We start from the raw sequence: 15,937 nt of genomic DNA, 5'->3' as shown, positions 1-15,937 counted from the left end.
AGAATGCAGAATGAAGTGCAACAGCTAAAGAGAAAGTGTTGTGCAGCGAGACAGTTAGGTACTGGATCAGAATAAGGTGGATTGTGAGATCAAGAGTCCATTCAGTAGATTTATTACTGTGGGTGGAAGCTGTCCTTGAGCCTGGTGGACTGTGCTTTCAGGCTTTTGAATCCTCTGTCCAATGCGAGAGGGAAGAAGAGAGAATGTTCGGGATGGGTGGATTCTGATTTGTCTGGCTGCTATACTGAAGCAGTGAAAAGTACAGACAGATTCCATGGTTGGGAAGGCTGGTTTCTTTGATGTGCTAAACTATTTCATAACTCTCTGCAGTTTCTTGCGGTCATGGGCTAAGCTGTAATGCTTCCAGATAGGATGCTTTTGATAATGCATCGAGAAAAATTGAGAAGGGTTGATGGAGATACTCCAAATTTCCTTTTCCTCCTGATGACTTAGAGGAGGTGGTGAGCTTTCTTGGCTGTGGCACCAATGTCAGGAGACCAGGATAGGCTATCGGTATTGTTCTCTCTTATGGAATTGAAGCTCTCAACCTCGGCACTGTTGATGTAGACAGGAGCATGGGCAGTATCCCCCTTGCTGAAGCCAATCACTAGCTCTTTTGAATTGTGATGAAGGGTCTAAGCCCGAAACGTCAACTGTTTATTTTTTTCCATAGATGCTGCCTGGCCTGCTGAGTTCCTCCAGCATTTTGAGTATGTTTCGTGGATTTCCAGCATCTGCAGATTTTCTCTTGTTTGTGACCAGCTCTTTTTTGCTGACATTGAAGGAAAAGTGGTTGTCACAACACCTTAATTCTAAGCTCTCTATCTCCTTCCTGTACTCTAATTCATCACTATTTCAGATACGGCTTTCTGGGGTGGTATTATCTGCAAACTTGTAGATGGAATTAGAGCAGAATCTGGCAACACACTCATAAGCGTATGGGGAGTAGAGTAGGGGGCTGCAGACACAACTTTGAATGGTACCAGCATTGCGAAAATCGTGGCAGATATGTTGCTGCCTAATCTTATTGAATGTAGCAGAAACCAACCAAAGTTAAAATTGACTAATATATTCCACATGCCTGCCAATTCAATCTTTTCAAGAGAGTCAGTAATGAATGAATTGAGTTTAAACTAAATATGAATAGTTTATTTTGTTGTTATAAAATATTTGAAAATAATAAAATGTGATCAAGACTGTGTATGAGTAATGGTATTACTTACGTTATCCAGTGTGGAAATTGTAGGATTTTTTAACTAAACAAAACTTGAAGAGTAAGACTCATTGCTGATGTTGTGATGTGCTGACTACTTATGTGGTTATTAATCATAACTTGGAATATTTATTTTGTATGTAGATAACTATGGTTAATTTTGTTTTATTTTACTTTTCTTTAGCTCCTGAGCTTTTTCAGTCTTTTCTGGAAGGAGGCCCTGGCTACTCGTATCCTGTGGACTGGTGGTCCTTGGGAATAACATCTTATGAACTGTTGCGGGGCTGGGTAAGGTGTACAGTTTTTGCCTTCACAAGTTTTCACAAAACTTTGTTCATCTACAACTATTGTTGGAACCTCATAATAGAGAGTGAATGACTTGCCAACTAATGGATGAAAAACCAACACTGTATACAGATGCATTCCAACTTTTGTGACTATTTAAAATTTGCTTCTACTTGCTATCCGTGTACAGTAAGCATATCACATGCAGTACTTCCAATGGAATTTTTAACAAAGTGAACTATGGAAGCTGTGCGGGATGTTTAGTTTGGGTCATAAGTGTCATAATGTAATCATGAGTTAGAATATCCCCACATTTCAATTAAAACAAAGGAAGCAAGAATACTTTTGATGTCTGATAATGATTCTTCCTCTTTCATATCATGCAATACACTGAATAGCTGGCTGGTGGTGTAGTGGCATCTGCACCAGATTTCGAGGCAAGTGGTCGCGGGTTCGAATCTGGCCGGCTCCTTGCCCACTTTCCATCCATTGAGCGCTGAGCTAGCAACTTGGCCTTGTGGAAAAAAAAGATAAACCCTAAAGAAATGGCAAGGATGCTGTCCAGTGCGCCACAAGGCATGGAGGGGAACAAAAAAAAATAATACACTGAATAACTATCAGTGGCATCTCCTACAATTAAAGGTCTTCTTTCATCACTTAGCTGGAATTTAATGTTCCCTATTGCCGTTGTGTTAATAGAATTATAAATGCTTATTAGAATTAGGATTATGTGACATTTACTGAAAGGTTTGAGGACTCAACTGAGAAAAGCAATGGATTATTATAGTTGTTAACTCACAGTTACCTCTTAAATATTACATGTAGAATTGCTAGAGTCACTATGTTGTATGTATGATGGATCCAAAAAGAAGTTGGCATTCTTCCACACACCAGAGATTAATATATCTTCACTGAGGTTGTTATATTTTAAAACCAAGGCTTTCCGCAGTAAATTTATTTAATTTTTAATGATACATTCCTTCTGTTTTTCTTCTGATAGTAATTGAATGACAAAGCATTCTCATGTTCTATTTCTGACATCTACATGCTTGTAAACATTATTAGTGTTGGTGACTAGCTACATAAAAGTCACAATTTGTTAATACGAAAACAGGTGTAATTTTCATTCTCTATCAGATCATTGCAACTGTAGAGAAATTTAATTGCCATGAAGAAAACACATCAATAGCATTAGTAGAAGTAAGATATTAAGTCTGTTTTTCAGTCTGAAAAGGGCATAGTTAGCCTCCATGGTTCAGACAAAGAAAATGAAAGGAAGCACTTGTGATTGGCTCCATTTACAAAACAATTATTACTCAATGTAGCATTCTGAATGCAGGAATATGTTGTGACAGTCTCCACTTCAGTTTTATTTCCTCATGGGGAAAGATTAAGGTCTCTGTCACAACATTAAGTATCTCAACATAACCTCCACCACAACATTAAATATCTTGATGAAGTAAATGAAGTTCATCTAGACAAATGCACTGGTTGTTCAGTGTCTCAGGAAACAAATATTTTTAGCAAACCTATTTTGTTTCCATTCTTGTCAATTTTCCACTGAGGATTTAACTCTATTTTTGTTTCTAGTATCACTTCTGCACGCTACCCAGTTGTTATACCTTATTTGACAGCCTACACAGTAATTTCAATCCAGTCACAAACACCTTCACACAAGTGCAACGTCTACTAATCTAAAATGGGAATACTGTCCACTGTTGTGACTTTAAAAGAACCGTGTGGTGTCTTCTGCTGTAGATGTAACGTCTTTATCAGCAAAGGCAAGCACACAAGAGAGAACTGGTGAAAGAATCATAGTTTATTTCCAGCATTTGTGTGCAAGAAATTGCATGCACAAAATAGTGAAATGTTCATCCACCATTTCAATGTCCCCCCCCTTACAACCTCTCCAGCATCGTTTTATAGTGGTCCGATATCCAATCCACTCTCACCTCTCTTTTATCTTTGTATCTGAAGAAACTTTTGTTATCCTGTATGGTATTATTATTAAAGAAGCTAGCTTACTTTTGTGCATTCCATCTTTACCTTAATGACTTTCTTAGTTGCCTTCTGTTGATTTTTAAAAGCTTCTCAATCCTCTAATTTCCCACTAATTTTCACTCTATTGTATGCATTTTCTTTGATTTTTATGTTGGTGTTGACTCCTCTATGGTTATCTCATGGTTATTAGTTTCCAAAGTATTTTTATTAAATGGCCTCCCACAGTTATCTGCTAGCCTGCTAACATTTTTCAATGCAGCTGTTCTTATAACTTCAAAATTAATGATTGTTTGTAATTTACATTTGGGAATAGATTGAATGGTGGTTCTGAATTGTATTAATAGATCTATACTTTATACCCTCTCACTACAAACATCCAGGGGTAATGGAAATTTCCTTTCCATTCAATTTAATAACTCATTGACAAGACCTGAAAGGAGTGACTTTGTTAGAGTTAAATTGTAAACTGGATGATATGAAGTAACAGACTCCAGCAACATTCAATGACAGCAGGTTGGATCTAAAATGAATAAAGAACATGTAAAGTTAATAAATAAGTATATTTAATTGAAAACTTATTAATATACCCAAAACTAACTGTTATATTTGTCCTTGATAAAATGCAAACTTGGCGTGGGTTTTCAAAGCTAGAACATTTATTAACAATCATAGTTCTAGCTCCACACCTTTTCCTGAGCTTCCAGTTCACCAACGTCACTCACAGTTCCCAGTGAACCACCCATATTGCACACTAGGAACTGAAGTTCTTTGTTATGTACACACATAATAACAGATCTTCCCCCTTAAAGCAAACAAACACAATACTTTATGTCCTCATAAACCTGCAAGAAACAATAATCCTTTCCAACAAAGATATTTATATTAATGTCAATTGTAATGAGCAAGTACAGTCTCTTGTTCACTCAAAAACTCTATCAGTCTCTAAGATGGTTTGATGTTCCTTTTGCTCTGCTATTTGTCTCCACAGAAGTATTGCTTTCATTTGCTGTGTTTAGTCTCTGATCAACATGTTCATTTTTTTCATATCCTTCTGCCAAGATCCTATCTGTTCGTCCTTGTTCATGTTATTGTTTTGTGAGCATAATTCACTCCATGTGCCTCATAGTGGAGCCCTGGGCTGCGTCCATGTGATCAGTGAGTCTTTGCACAAGTTACAACTGAGTTTGTGTCAATTCACAGAGCTCCTTCTGCTGGCTGTTATTCATAGACAGCAATGCCTCCTGTTGGCTTGTGTTGAACTGGTGCTGTTGTACTGACTTCTGGTTCTGTGTGATCTCCCTACTTTCCTTTTTATTTTTCCTCTTCACCTTCAGTGAGGATCATAGAGAGAGTTTTGATTTCCAGTTTTAACTGGAAGTTGATGAGAGAACCATAACTGCATTATATGGATGCAAGACTGGCAACTTCTTCGTCATGATCACTCTGTTTAGCACTGGCATCCTGACTGTCATGCTGTTGTAGCTAGTACAGATGTCTATGGAAGGTGGAGTTCTTGTGCTTCTCTTGCATAACCTCTCTGCATCTCTCGTGGATGCTGTTAAAAGTTTCTTGAGTTACATTAGGTAAGCATCCGAGCCCCTCAAGGACTGCTGTGTACTCTTATTGAGTGTTGCCTGGTCACTTTTGGTCACCACAAAAACTCTTTTCATCAGGTTGAGCCTTTCACATGCAATCATGCTTAACATTGGTTGTACTCACTTTTCAACAACCAGTAACTGTGCCTTTAGATGCTATCCCTTGTGCTTGAAGGTCACTGTACCGCCCCCTTTTACTGGAACGTTCTCTCCAGTGTAGCTAGCATTTTTAAACTTCACTGGGTAAATCTTGTTCTTTACTTTGAGAGTCTTGTAATCATTAATGGACAACAGATCCACTTGGTGTCAAGCTTGAATGGAATTACTGTCTCATTCATGGTCACGGGAACAATCCATTCTCTTTCCAACACCAGAGTCTGCAAAGTATCTACAACAACTTCCTCAATTTCCTGATCAACAGTGTGCACCTTCCTCTTGGTGGCACCAGCTCTGCAGCACTTTTCAAAATGATTCTTCCTCCCATAATTAATGCAGGACTTCCCATAAGCAGGACACATCTTTGAAATGTGCCTACCTCCACACTTGCTGCATTTACTGTTTGAGCCTACCCCTCTTTGCTATGCTGTTGTTTTAGTAAACACATTGTACTTCACCCCTCTGTTTTCACAGCATGCCTTGTTGTTTCTGCTCTGTGCAGCTCCTTAGCTTGTGCTTGTGTGGTCTCTGCTGCCCTAAACATATCCACAAACTTTTCTAGTTAAATCTTTTTCTCAGAGCAATCTTTCTCTGAGCCCATAGTCTGGGATTCCACAAATGATTTTGTCTCTGACTAGTGATTTTCTCAAATCTCCAAACTCACAGGGCTTACTCAATGTGTGAAGCTCAGCCAAGTGTTGGTAAATTATAATACCTTGTTTCTGTTCACAGAAGAACTTACAGTATATCTGTCAAGCATAACATTTTTATTTGGGACAAAATACTCCTCAATATTTGTCATCAGAGTGTCTAATTTAAAGTTTGTCTCATCAATTTGAAGCTGTAGTAGATATCCGAAGCATCTTCACCAATTATGTGTAGAAAGACAGACGCTTTCAATTTTTCCTCCACGCCACCAGCTCTACTTGTGGCTTTATAGTGAATTGCTGTTTGAAGCATTTCCAATCTTTAGCTAGATTGCCAGTAAACCACAGAGCTGCAGGGGAACTTCAGTTATCCATAACAGAGTTTATTGGGCTTCCCTCACCTGAAACACTCGGTGAATTTAGAGACAGTGTGCTCTCTTGCCAGCAGATTCTCTCCATTGGAACCTAGTATGTCTTAATTGCTCACTGTATTCAGTTACCATCCATAATTAGACCTCCACTGACTTCTGATACAGGTTTCCCCCACCATCCGAAGGTAGAGCATTCCTTTGAAATGGTTCGTAAGCTGGAACGTCGTAAAGTGAAGAAACAATTACCATTTATTTATATGGGAAAAATTTGTGAGCGTTCGCAGACCCAAAAAATAACTTACCAAATCATGCCAAATAACACACAAAACCTAAAATAGCAGTAACATATAGTAAAAGCAGGAATGATATGATAAATACACAGCCTATATAAAGGAGAAATGCTTCTCTACTATCATTGCTGCATTGTTCTCCATAGCGAAAATCTCATGTAAGCGCTCTCGGCAGAAACATGACGCAAGTGCTCTTGGCAGAAACACTCTCTCCAGTAACCTTTAAACTATGAAGCTGCCAAATCGTACCAAATAACACATAAAAATACACAGCCTATATAAAGTAGAGATAATGTATGTACCGTGTAGTATCACTTACTGGAATCGAGAGGTCAGTGCCAAGCACACTGATGATGGTGTGTTAGGCTGAGTCGTCGGAGGTTGGGATGGTGTAGTGGACCCCAATCTCCGGGCAGAGAACCGATACCGATCCACGGAGAATGCAGCGGTAGCCATGATGCACCCAGCACATCTTTAAGAAAAAAGCTGAAATAAACATGCTAATTAATTAGGTGGCACCTGGCACGTATATGTCGGCCCAGATCAGAGGCGACGCAATCGGCAATACGCTGCATTCTCCACGGCAATGTATCGGTCCGCGGCCCGGAGGTTGGGGTGGTGGGACATTGGGGTGTCATCTCATCGTCGTCTGTTTCCATCAAGGCAGGCAGGTCATCTTCTTCTATGTCTGCCTGCCTCGATGTCGAAGGTCGAGGTTCGTCGTCTGCTGTGTCTGATGTGGAAGGCTTGAAAAATGACAGTATACTTGACTGCTTAGCCTCGCACATGTTTTTTATCATACAGTTCTTTGTAAGCACTCAAACCATCTTGCAAATATCCCCAAAAGCTACGTACCCTTTCAAAATTAAAGTCGTACTTTTCTGCAATTATTGCAGTGAAAATCTCACGCAGTTGCTTCACGTTCAGTTCCTGGACGACTTCACTTTCAGTCCATTCGCTACTGCATTCAGTTTCAATTGTTATCCTTTCCTCTTCCAATTGCATCAGCTCTTCATCTATCAGTTCTTGGTCATGGGATGCCAAAACCTCTTCAACATCATCTTCGTCAACTTCCACAAGCCAAACTCACTTTGTCTTTATTTCGTTCACCACGATCGAAAAACTTAAATTACGTCTTGTTTTACGCTAAGTGTAACACCCTTATGAGCTCTTTTAGGCTTTTCCGATACCTTAGAACTCATCTAGCTAACGGCTGCTCACAGGCACATGTTTAAGCAACGCCAACTAGAATGCAGTTCTGGGGGAGGAGCTTGACTGCTGGGAGCATGTGCTGCTTTTTTCATAACAGTGAAAACACCTTCTGTTAGCGAAAATAGGTAACTAATGTAGGTCTTTCGTAACAGCGCGGTTTCGTAAAGCAAACGTTCGAAAAGTGGGGGGCACTTGTACAAGTTTTGTTTGTTCTTTATGAAAGACAAATTTTGTGAGTGTTTTCAAATGCTAGCACATTTATTAACAATCATGGCTTCTAGCTCGATAGCACTCCCAGTTCACCAATATCACTCCTGGTTCCTGGGAACCACCTGCATTGCACACTGGGAACTGAAGTTCTTTATTATGTACACACATAATAACACAGTAACTAAAACATTAAACTGAAATAAAGTTAAATAAAAAAAGAACTGAGCTGCTCTTTCCTCTTTCCATGGGGCAGGTGAATAGGGTTGTCAATCCTGCACCAGGCCCCCATAGCTGGATGTAGATCTTCCCCTCAAAGTGCTCAACTGATGGGTTCAATGGTGGGTCCAGCTACATACCCAGCATTCAGAGGAGCTGGCATTGACCTTCTGAGTATCTCAGATATCTGCTTTTGGGTACACCTACATGGGAAGGCCAAGATTTCCTATATCACTGACTGTCACTCAGCATGAATCTGACATTGCAGTTAATCTTGACCTGGGAAGCCCAAGCCTACAGATACAGATGGTATCTGTAAGAGGGGACCATGTATCCTTCAAGCCTGCTCTGCTGGTCAAAATATTCATGCCTGAGTATTTATCTCAAACCACATTCTTGTTCTTTCCTCATAACTCTTGCTCTTTCACTATAATTCAATAAATTTTATTTATCTCCTTAAAATGTTATATTCTTTTATTTAGCCTTTATAGCCCTCTGAAGTAGAACATTCTACTGGTTCACCGACCTGTGGGTGGGGGAGTTTCCCCTCATCTTGGTCCTAAATATTTTGCCTTGCAACCTGAATATGTACCTCGGGTAATGATGAGTTTGAGTACAGAGAGGAAATTAAGAATCTGGTGGCACGGTGCGAAGACAATAACCTATCCCTCAACGCCAGCAAGACGAAGGAATTGGTTGTTGACTTCAGAAGGAGTAGCGGACCGCACGACCACACTTACATCGGTGGTGCGCAAGTGGAACAGGTCAAAAGCTTTAAGTTCCTCGGGGTCAATATCACAAATGACCTGACTTGGTCCAACCAAACAGAGTTCACTGCCAAGAAGGCACACCAGTGCCCTTATTTCCTGAGAAAGCTAAAGAAATTTGGCCTGTCCCCTAAAACCCTCACTAATTTTTATAGATGCACCGTAAAAAGCATTCTTCTAGGGTGCAGCACAACCTGGTATAGAAGTTGCCCTGTCCAAGACTGAAAGAAGCTACAGAAGATCGTGAACTTGGCGCAGCACATCACATAAACCAATCTTCCGTCCTTGGACTCACTTTACACCGCACGCTGTCGGAGCAGTGCTGCCAGGATAATCAAGGACATGACCCACCCAGCTAACACACTTTTCGTCCCTCTTCCCTCCGGGAGAAGGCTCAGGAGCTTGAAGACTCATACGGCTGGATTTGGGAACAGCTTCTTTCCAACTGTGATAAGACTGCTAAATGGATCCTGACCCGGATCTGGGCCGTACCCTCCAAATATCCGGACCTGCCTCTCGGTTTTTTTGCACTATCTTAGTTCCCATTTTTCTATTTTCTATTTATGATTTATAATTTAATTTTTTAATATTTACTATCGATTTGTAATCCAGGGAGTGGGAAGTGCAGAATCAAATATCACTGTGATGATTGTACGTTCAAGTATCAATTGTTTGGTGACAATAAAGTATAAAGTACCTTGTTTTAGATCCCTCAGTCAGGGTACATACCCTCCCCACATCCAGTCTGTATAATCCCATCTGAAGTGTTCTAGGTAAATACAAACCTAATAGACTGTCTAAATACAGAGCAATCCCAGCTTTCCTGAAATCAACAAACATAAATCGAGTATTCAAAGTAATTTCATGGAGCAATGGCTAAATTTTAATTGATTGAGATTTTCTCTCGAATGACAGAGGGTGATGCAGAACAGTCTGATGGGCTATGTTATGGCCACAGAGCAGTAACTTAGAGCCATAAGTTATAGAGCAGTCCAGCAAGGACACAAACCTCTCAGTCCAACCTGTCCATGCCGACCATGTTGCCCACTCAGCTAGTCCCAATTTCCCATGGCCCACATCCCTCTAAGCTCCACTCCCCTATGTACCTTTCCAAGGGCTTTTTAAATGATACCATTGTACCTGCCACGGCCATTTCTTCTGGCACCGCTCACTACTCACTGCATGAAAATGTTGTCCCTTAATTCCCTTTTAAATCTTTCTCCTCTTGTCTTAAACCTATGCCACGAGTTTTGGAATTCTCTAACTTGCAGAAAGGTCTGTTACCGCGCACTTTATCGTTGCATCTCATAACTTTAAACTCTTCTATAAGGCTGCCCCTCATTCTCCTACATTCCAAAGAATAAAGACCTAACCTGGCCAACCTCTCCCTATAACTCAGGCCCTCTAGTCCTGGAAACATCCCTGTAAAAACTTAGTTGTAATACCTGGAGAAGGAGGAAAGTAAATCAAAAACGCAAAAATAAATAAAGTGTGCAAGTAGGAAGTGTTGATCAATGCCTCGCTAGCATCAGCTGTAAATACAAATGGGCTGGAATGCCTTTGGAAGCTGAGCAAGTGTTTGAGCCAAACAGCTGGACTGTGGGAGAAATCGTCCAGCTGAGCTGCTGGCATTTAAATGACAAAAGACTCGCAGGAAGTTCTGAGGGGATTTCACTGATGATAGTCCCTGAAGTACAAGTATTTGAAGAGACAAATGAGACACAAAGATAGTGAATTGGCACTGAGACACAGCAGAATGTGTGGAAATACTGTAAAGGGAAAAATGATCATTAACAAGCAGCAGGAGAGGCATTATTCAAAGTACAAGACTATCTATTCATACAATGAAGAAACCTAATAGCAAACACATTTCCAAAAATATGTAGGAAAAGGCTGAGAAGGCAGTTGTACAAATTCAAAAATAAGAAAGTGCATTGACAGACTGGGTGTAGGGAGGATATTTACTCTGGCAATGGAGTCTGGAACTAAGGTTTACATCCTCAAAATAAGGAATATGATACTTGGGATTGAGGCGAAGAGAAATTTCTTCAGGCAGAATATGAATGAATATTTGGAATTGTCTCCCCTTGGACTGTGGAAGCTTAGTCATTGCAATAATTCAAAACAGAGGCAAGGAGTAGGAATAAAGAGGGCCTTTTCTGGTTGGCTGCTGAAGACTAGTGGTATTCTGCAGGGGTCAGTGTTAGAGTCTTCTCTTCACATATATATATGTCATTGATGGCTTTGTGGCCAAGCTTGTGGAAGATACAACAATAGCTAAAGGGGAAGTAGCGCTGAGGAAGCAGCGAGTCTGGAGGACGTGGACAGATTAGAAGAATGAGCAAAGAAGTTGCAGATGGAATACAGTGTAAGGAAGGTAAAGACTATTTTTCAAACACGGAGCAAATTCATAATTCAAAGGTGCAAAGAGACTTGGGAGTCTTTATGCAGGACATTTGAAAGTTTAACTTGCAGGCTGAGTTGGTGGTAAGAAATGCAAATGCAATGTTAGCATTCATTTCAAGAGGATGAGAATAGCAAGAATATAATGCAGAGGCTTTATAAGGCAATAGTAAGGCTGCACAGAGGATTGTGGACAGTTTTGGGCCCCTTATCTAGGAAAGGATGTGTGTGCTGTCATTGGAGATGGTTAAGAGGAAGTTCATGAGAATGATCCCAGGAATGAAAGGATTAACATATGAGAAGTGTTTGATGGATCTGGGCCTGTACTCAATGGAGTTTAGAAGAATGGGGTGGGTTGGTGTTCTCATTGAGACCTACTGAATATTGAAAGGCATAGATACAGTGGATGTGGAGAGGATGTTTCAAATAGGGGAGTCTAGGATTAGAAGGCACAGTCTATGGATTATAATAGAGATGAGAAGGAACTTCCTTAGCCAGAGGATAGTGAATCTGTGGAATTCATTGCCACAGACAGCTGTGGAAGCCAAGTCATTAAGTATATTTAAAGCGGTTCTTGATTAGTCAGAGTGCCAAATATTATGGGGAGAAGGCAGGAGAATGAGGTGGAGAGGGATAATAAATCAGCCATGATGGAATGGCAAAGGAGGCTCAATGGCCCAAATGGCCTAACTTTGCTCCATTGTCTTGTGTTCTTATGGTCAGAGATCGATAGATTTCTAAATATGAGAGGAATCGAGAGATGAGAACAATGCAGTAAAATAGAGCTGAGATCAAAGATCAGCTATGAATTTATTGAATAGTGTAACAGGTTAAAGGGGCTCCTTCTAGTTGCTATGTTCCAATTTATGTTGAATTAGGGGCATAGAATATAGTAAATGTGTAATTAAGAAGCCAATACTCTTGATTTTTGCACTCAGCTGAACACCAGAATTTGATCAAGTGTCACAAGTAAAACAGACATGGTATTTCTGTCTCCACAGAAATTGTTTTCCCTGCTAAGCAATCCTACCAGTATTTTATTTGTAAATCAAAGCCTTACAGAGCTAAACTTCTGCATCTGAAATTCTACACTTGCAGGTATGAATATTGTTGGTTTCTCAAATGGTGGTGGGGCTCATCACCAACAACGATGAGATGGCTAACAGAAAAGAGGCTGAAGAGATCGAGGCCTGGGTCCCAGGCAACTATCATCTTCCTTAATGTCAACAAGACAAAGGAGATAGGTATGGAGTTCAGGGGAACTCAAACCACTCACTCCCCTCTTTACATCGGCAATGCAGTTATGGGAACTGCAGGCAGTTTCAAACTCCTGGGAGTCACATGTTGCACAATCTCTAGTGGCCTCAGAACACATGCTAGAGAATCAAGAAAGCTCAACAACACCTCTACTGAATGATGAGGCTGATGAAAGCTAGACTATGCACATCAATACTCACGAACTTCTACAGATGCACAGAACAGAGAATCCCAACATGCTGTATCACAGCGTGTAATAGAAACTGCACTGCGACAGATAAGAAGGCTCTGCAACGGGTTGTCAAAACTGCTTAATGCATCACCAGCACCAGTCTATCCACCATCAAGGACATATATACAGACAGCTGTTTTAAAATTCCAGCAGCGTCTTGAAGAATCCCGTCCACCCTGCTCATGGACTGACTGTCCCACTCCCATCAGGGAGGAGGCTATGTCAGGAACACGAGACTAAAATAATTACTTTCCCCAAGCAATAAGTCTGATCAACACCCCTTTCCGCTAACTCATTCCATTAAACCACTCACTGCCACTACTATATCATTTCATGTCACTCCTCTTGTGTACCAACACTGCTGTGCCTAGTATCACTTTATGGACATGCAATCAATCTATATTAACTCTCTCGTGTATTTATATTTATTGTGTTTTTGCTATTGTTGTGTTCTGTCATGAAATTTCCTGTTTTGTGGGAGTACGTTGCAATACATAATAAAAAACTATAAATTAGAATTATTATATATAATTACTATATATAGTGCAAAAAGAGGGCAAAAGAAAGCTGTGAAGTAGTGTACATGAGTTCATCGTCCATTCAGCAATCTGATGGCAGAGGGGAAGAAGCAGTTCCTGAAACGTTCATTGTGTGTCTTCAGACTCCTGTACCCAATCCTTGATGGTAGCATTTAGACAGGGGCAGGTCAGTGTGATGGGGGTTCTTCATGATGTATGCCACCTTTTTGAGGTGTCAACTTTTGAAGGTGTCCTTAATGCTGGGAAGGTTTGGATGGAGCTGGCTGAGTTTACAACTTTCTGCAGCTTTTTTAGATCCTGTGCATTGGCCCCTCCATATTAGAAAGTGACCCAACTAGTTAAAATGCTTTCCACGGTGCGCCAGTAAAAATTTGCGAGAGTCTTTGGTGATATATCAAGTCTCCTCAAACTCGTAATGAAATGTAGTCGCTGTCATCCTTCTTATATCAATATGTTTAACCCAGGATAAATCTTCAGAGATGTTGACACCAGGAACTTAAGACTGCTACTCTTTCTGCTGCTGGTCCCTTAATGAGGACTGTTGTGTTTTCCCTTGACTTCACCTTCCTGAAGTTCACTATCAGTTCCTTGGACTTACTGACATTGAGTGCAAGGTTATTGTTGGATCGCTATTCAACCAGCCGATCTATCTTATTTTATTTTTATTTTTTTTAAATATACAGTACACCTCATTACCATCTGAATTTCTGCCAACAATAGTTGTATCATCGACAAATTTATAGATTGCATTTGAGCACACAGTCAAGTGTGTAGAGAGAGTAGAGCAGTGGGCTAAACACCTATCCTTGAAGTGCATCAGTGTTGATTGTCAGCGAGGAGGATATTTTACTTCTGATCCGCACTGTGGTCTTTTGATGAGGAAGTCAAGGATCCAATTACAGAGGGAGGCACAGAGGCCCAGGTTTTGGAGCTTGTTGATTAGAAATGAGAGTAGGATTGTATTGAATGCCGAGCTGCAAACAATAAACAGCAGCCTGACATAGGTATTGCTATTGTTCGGGTGATCCAAGGCCGAGCAGCGAGCCAGTGAGATTGCATCTGCTGTAGACCTATTGTGATAGGCAAATTGCACTGGGTCCAGGTTCTTGGATAAGAGTTGATTTTGCCCATGACCATCCACTCAAAGCAATTCGCTGTAGATTATGAATGCAACTGGGCAATAATTGTCACCCTTTTGAAGCGGGTGGGAACCTCTGAATGCAGCAGTGAGAGATTGCAGATATCCTTGAACACTCCACCAGTTGGTTTGCACAGGTTTTCATTGCCCTACCAGGTACACAATCATGGCCTGACAGCTTGTTGCCAATTGAAGTTACTGTATTCAATAAAGAATGTTCTGTTACCTCTGTTTCTTTGCTTATGCAAACAATAACACCTTTGGAGTTAAAAATACTACGTTGATTTAGTTTGGAATATTACTGCTTGAGTAAGTACCAGAGATTAGAGAAAACAGTGCAAACAGTGGTGACGAGAGGGCATACAGGAGTGCGATACGCCAACTAGTGGAGTGGTGCTGCAGCAACAACCTGGCACTCAATGCCAGTAAGATAAAAGAGCTGATTGTGGACTTCAGGAAGAGTAAAACGAAGGAACACATACCAATCTTCCTAGAGCAGTGGTCCCCAACCACCAGGCCGTGGACCGGGACTGGGCCACAAAGCATGTGCTACTGGCCGCAAGGAAAAAATATGATTTGGCGACATGAAACGATATGAGTCAGCTGCACCTTTCTTCATTCCCTGTCACGCCCACTGTTAAACTTGAACGCATGCAAGGTCATTACCCACGCAAGATCATCAGTTGGTCATTAACCTATAACTACTCGAAGAGTGAAAAAACAATCATCGCTTGAGAGTTTCTTTGGAGGAGGAGGTAGGGGGCATAAAAGGCCTAACAATGATGATAACGCAGAGACAGCTGAGGCCGAGACTGCAAATAAAAAAAAAAGAAAGATTCCTTCAACAGAAAATACAACGAGCTGTACATAAAATATGGCTTTATTTCGACCAGTGACCCGTACGCTCCAAGCCCCCTGTGTGTGATACGTGGAGACAAGCTGTCTAATGAGGCAATGAAGCCCTCAAAACTGCTTCGGCACCTTGAGTCCAAGCACCCTGCACTTAAAGACAAACCCGTTGAGTATTTTGAGCGGAAAAAACATGAGCAAGCGGGACAGAAGTAAGTGCTGAGAGCCACCACCTCCACAAATGCTGCTGCTCTGAGAGTGTCGTACTTAGTGGCTAGCCATATTGCTAAGGCTAAGAAGCCTTTCACTGTTGTTGAAGAATTGATTCTGCCTGCTGCCAAGGACATGTGCCGTGAACTGTTGGGTGAAGCTGCAGCTAACAAGATGGCACAGGTTTCTCTTTCAGCTACCACAGTTTCAAGGAGAATCGATCAAGGGAGAGATCCGTGGCCAGGGTTTTTGAGTTAAGAGAGCAGCTACAGAGATTTCTTTCAGGAAAAAAGTCACCACTGGCAGCACACTTCAGTTGCGAGGAGTGGATAGCAAAACTCACTTA

General features: G+C 40.9%; 1 protein-coding gene across 3 annotated transcripts in view; it reads left to right on the top strand.

The window, feature by feature from the left end:
- The window catches only part of LOC140196049 (serine/threonine-protein kinase 32B-like), a 325,870-nt gene that overhangs the window by 270,833 nt on the left and 39,100 nt on the right, over positions 1-15,937 (top strand). For all 3 annotated transcript variants that reach the window (XM_072254755.1, XM_072254756.1, XM_072254757.1), the window contains one exon: positions 1,398-1,501. In XM_072254755.1, coding sequence (XP_072110856.1) covers positions 1,398-1,501 — 104 coding nt within the window. The remainder of the gene's footprint in view (positions 1-1,397; positions 1,502-15,937) is intronic.

Source organism: Mobula birostris, chromosome 4 (assembly GCF_030028105.1).
Source record: "Mobula birostris isolate sMobBir1 chromosome 4, sMobBir1.hap1, whole genome shotgun sequence".
NCBI lineage: Eukaryota > Metazoa > Chordata > Chondrichthyes > Myliobatiformes > Myliobatidae > Mobula > Mobula birostris.
Note: the sequence above shows the minus strand (reverse complement) of the source record. Positions and strands in the feature narration are given on the sequence as shown.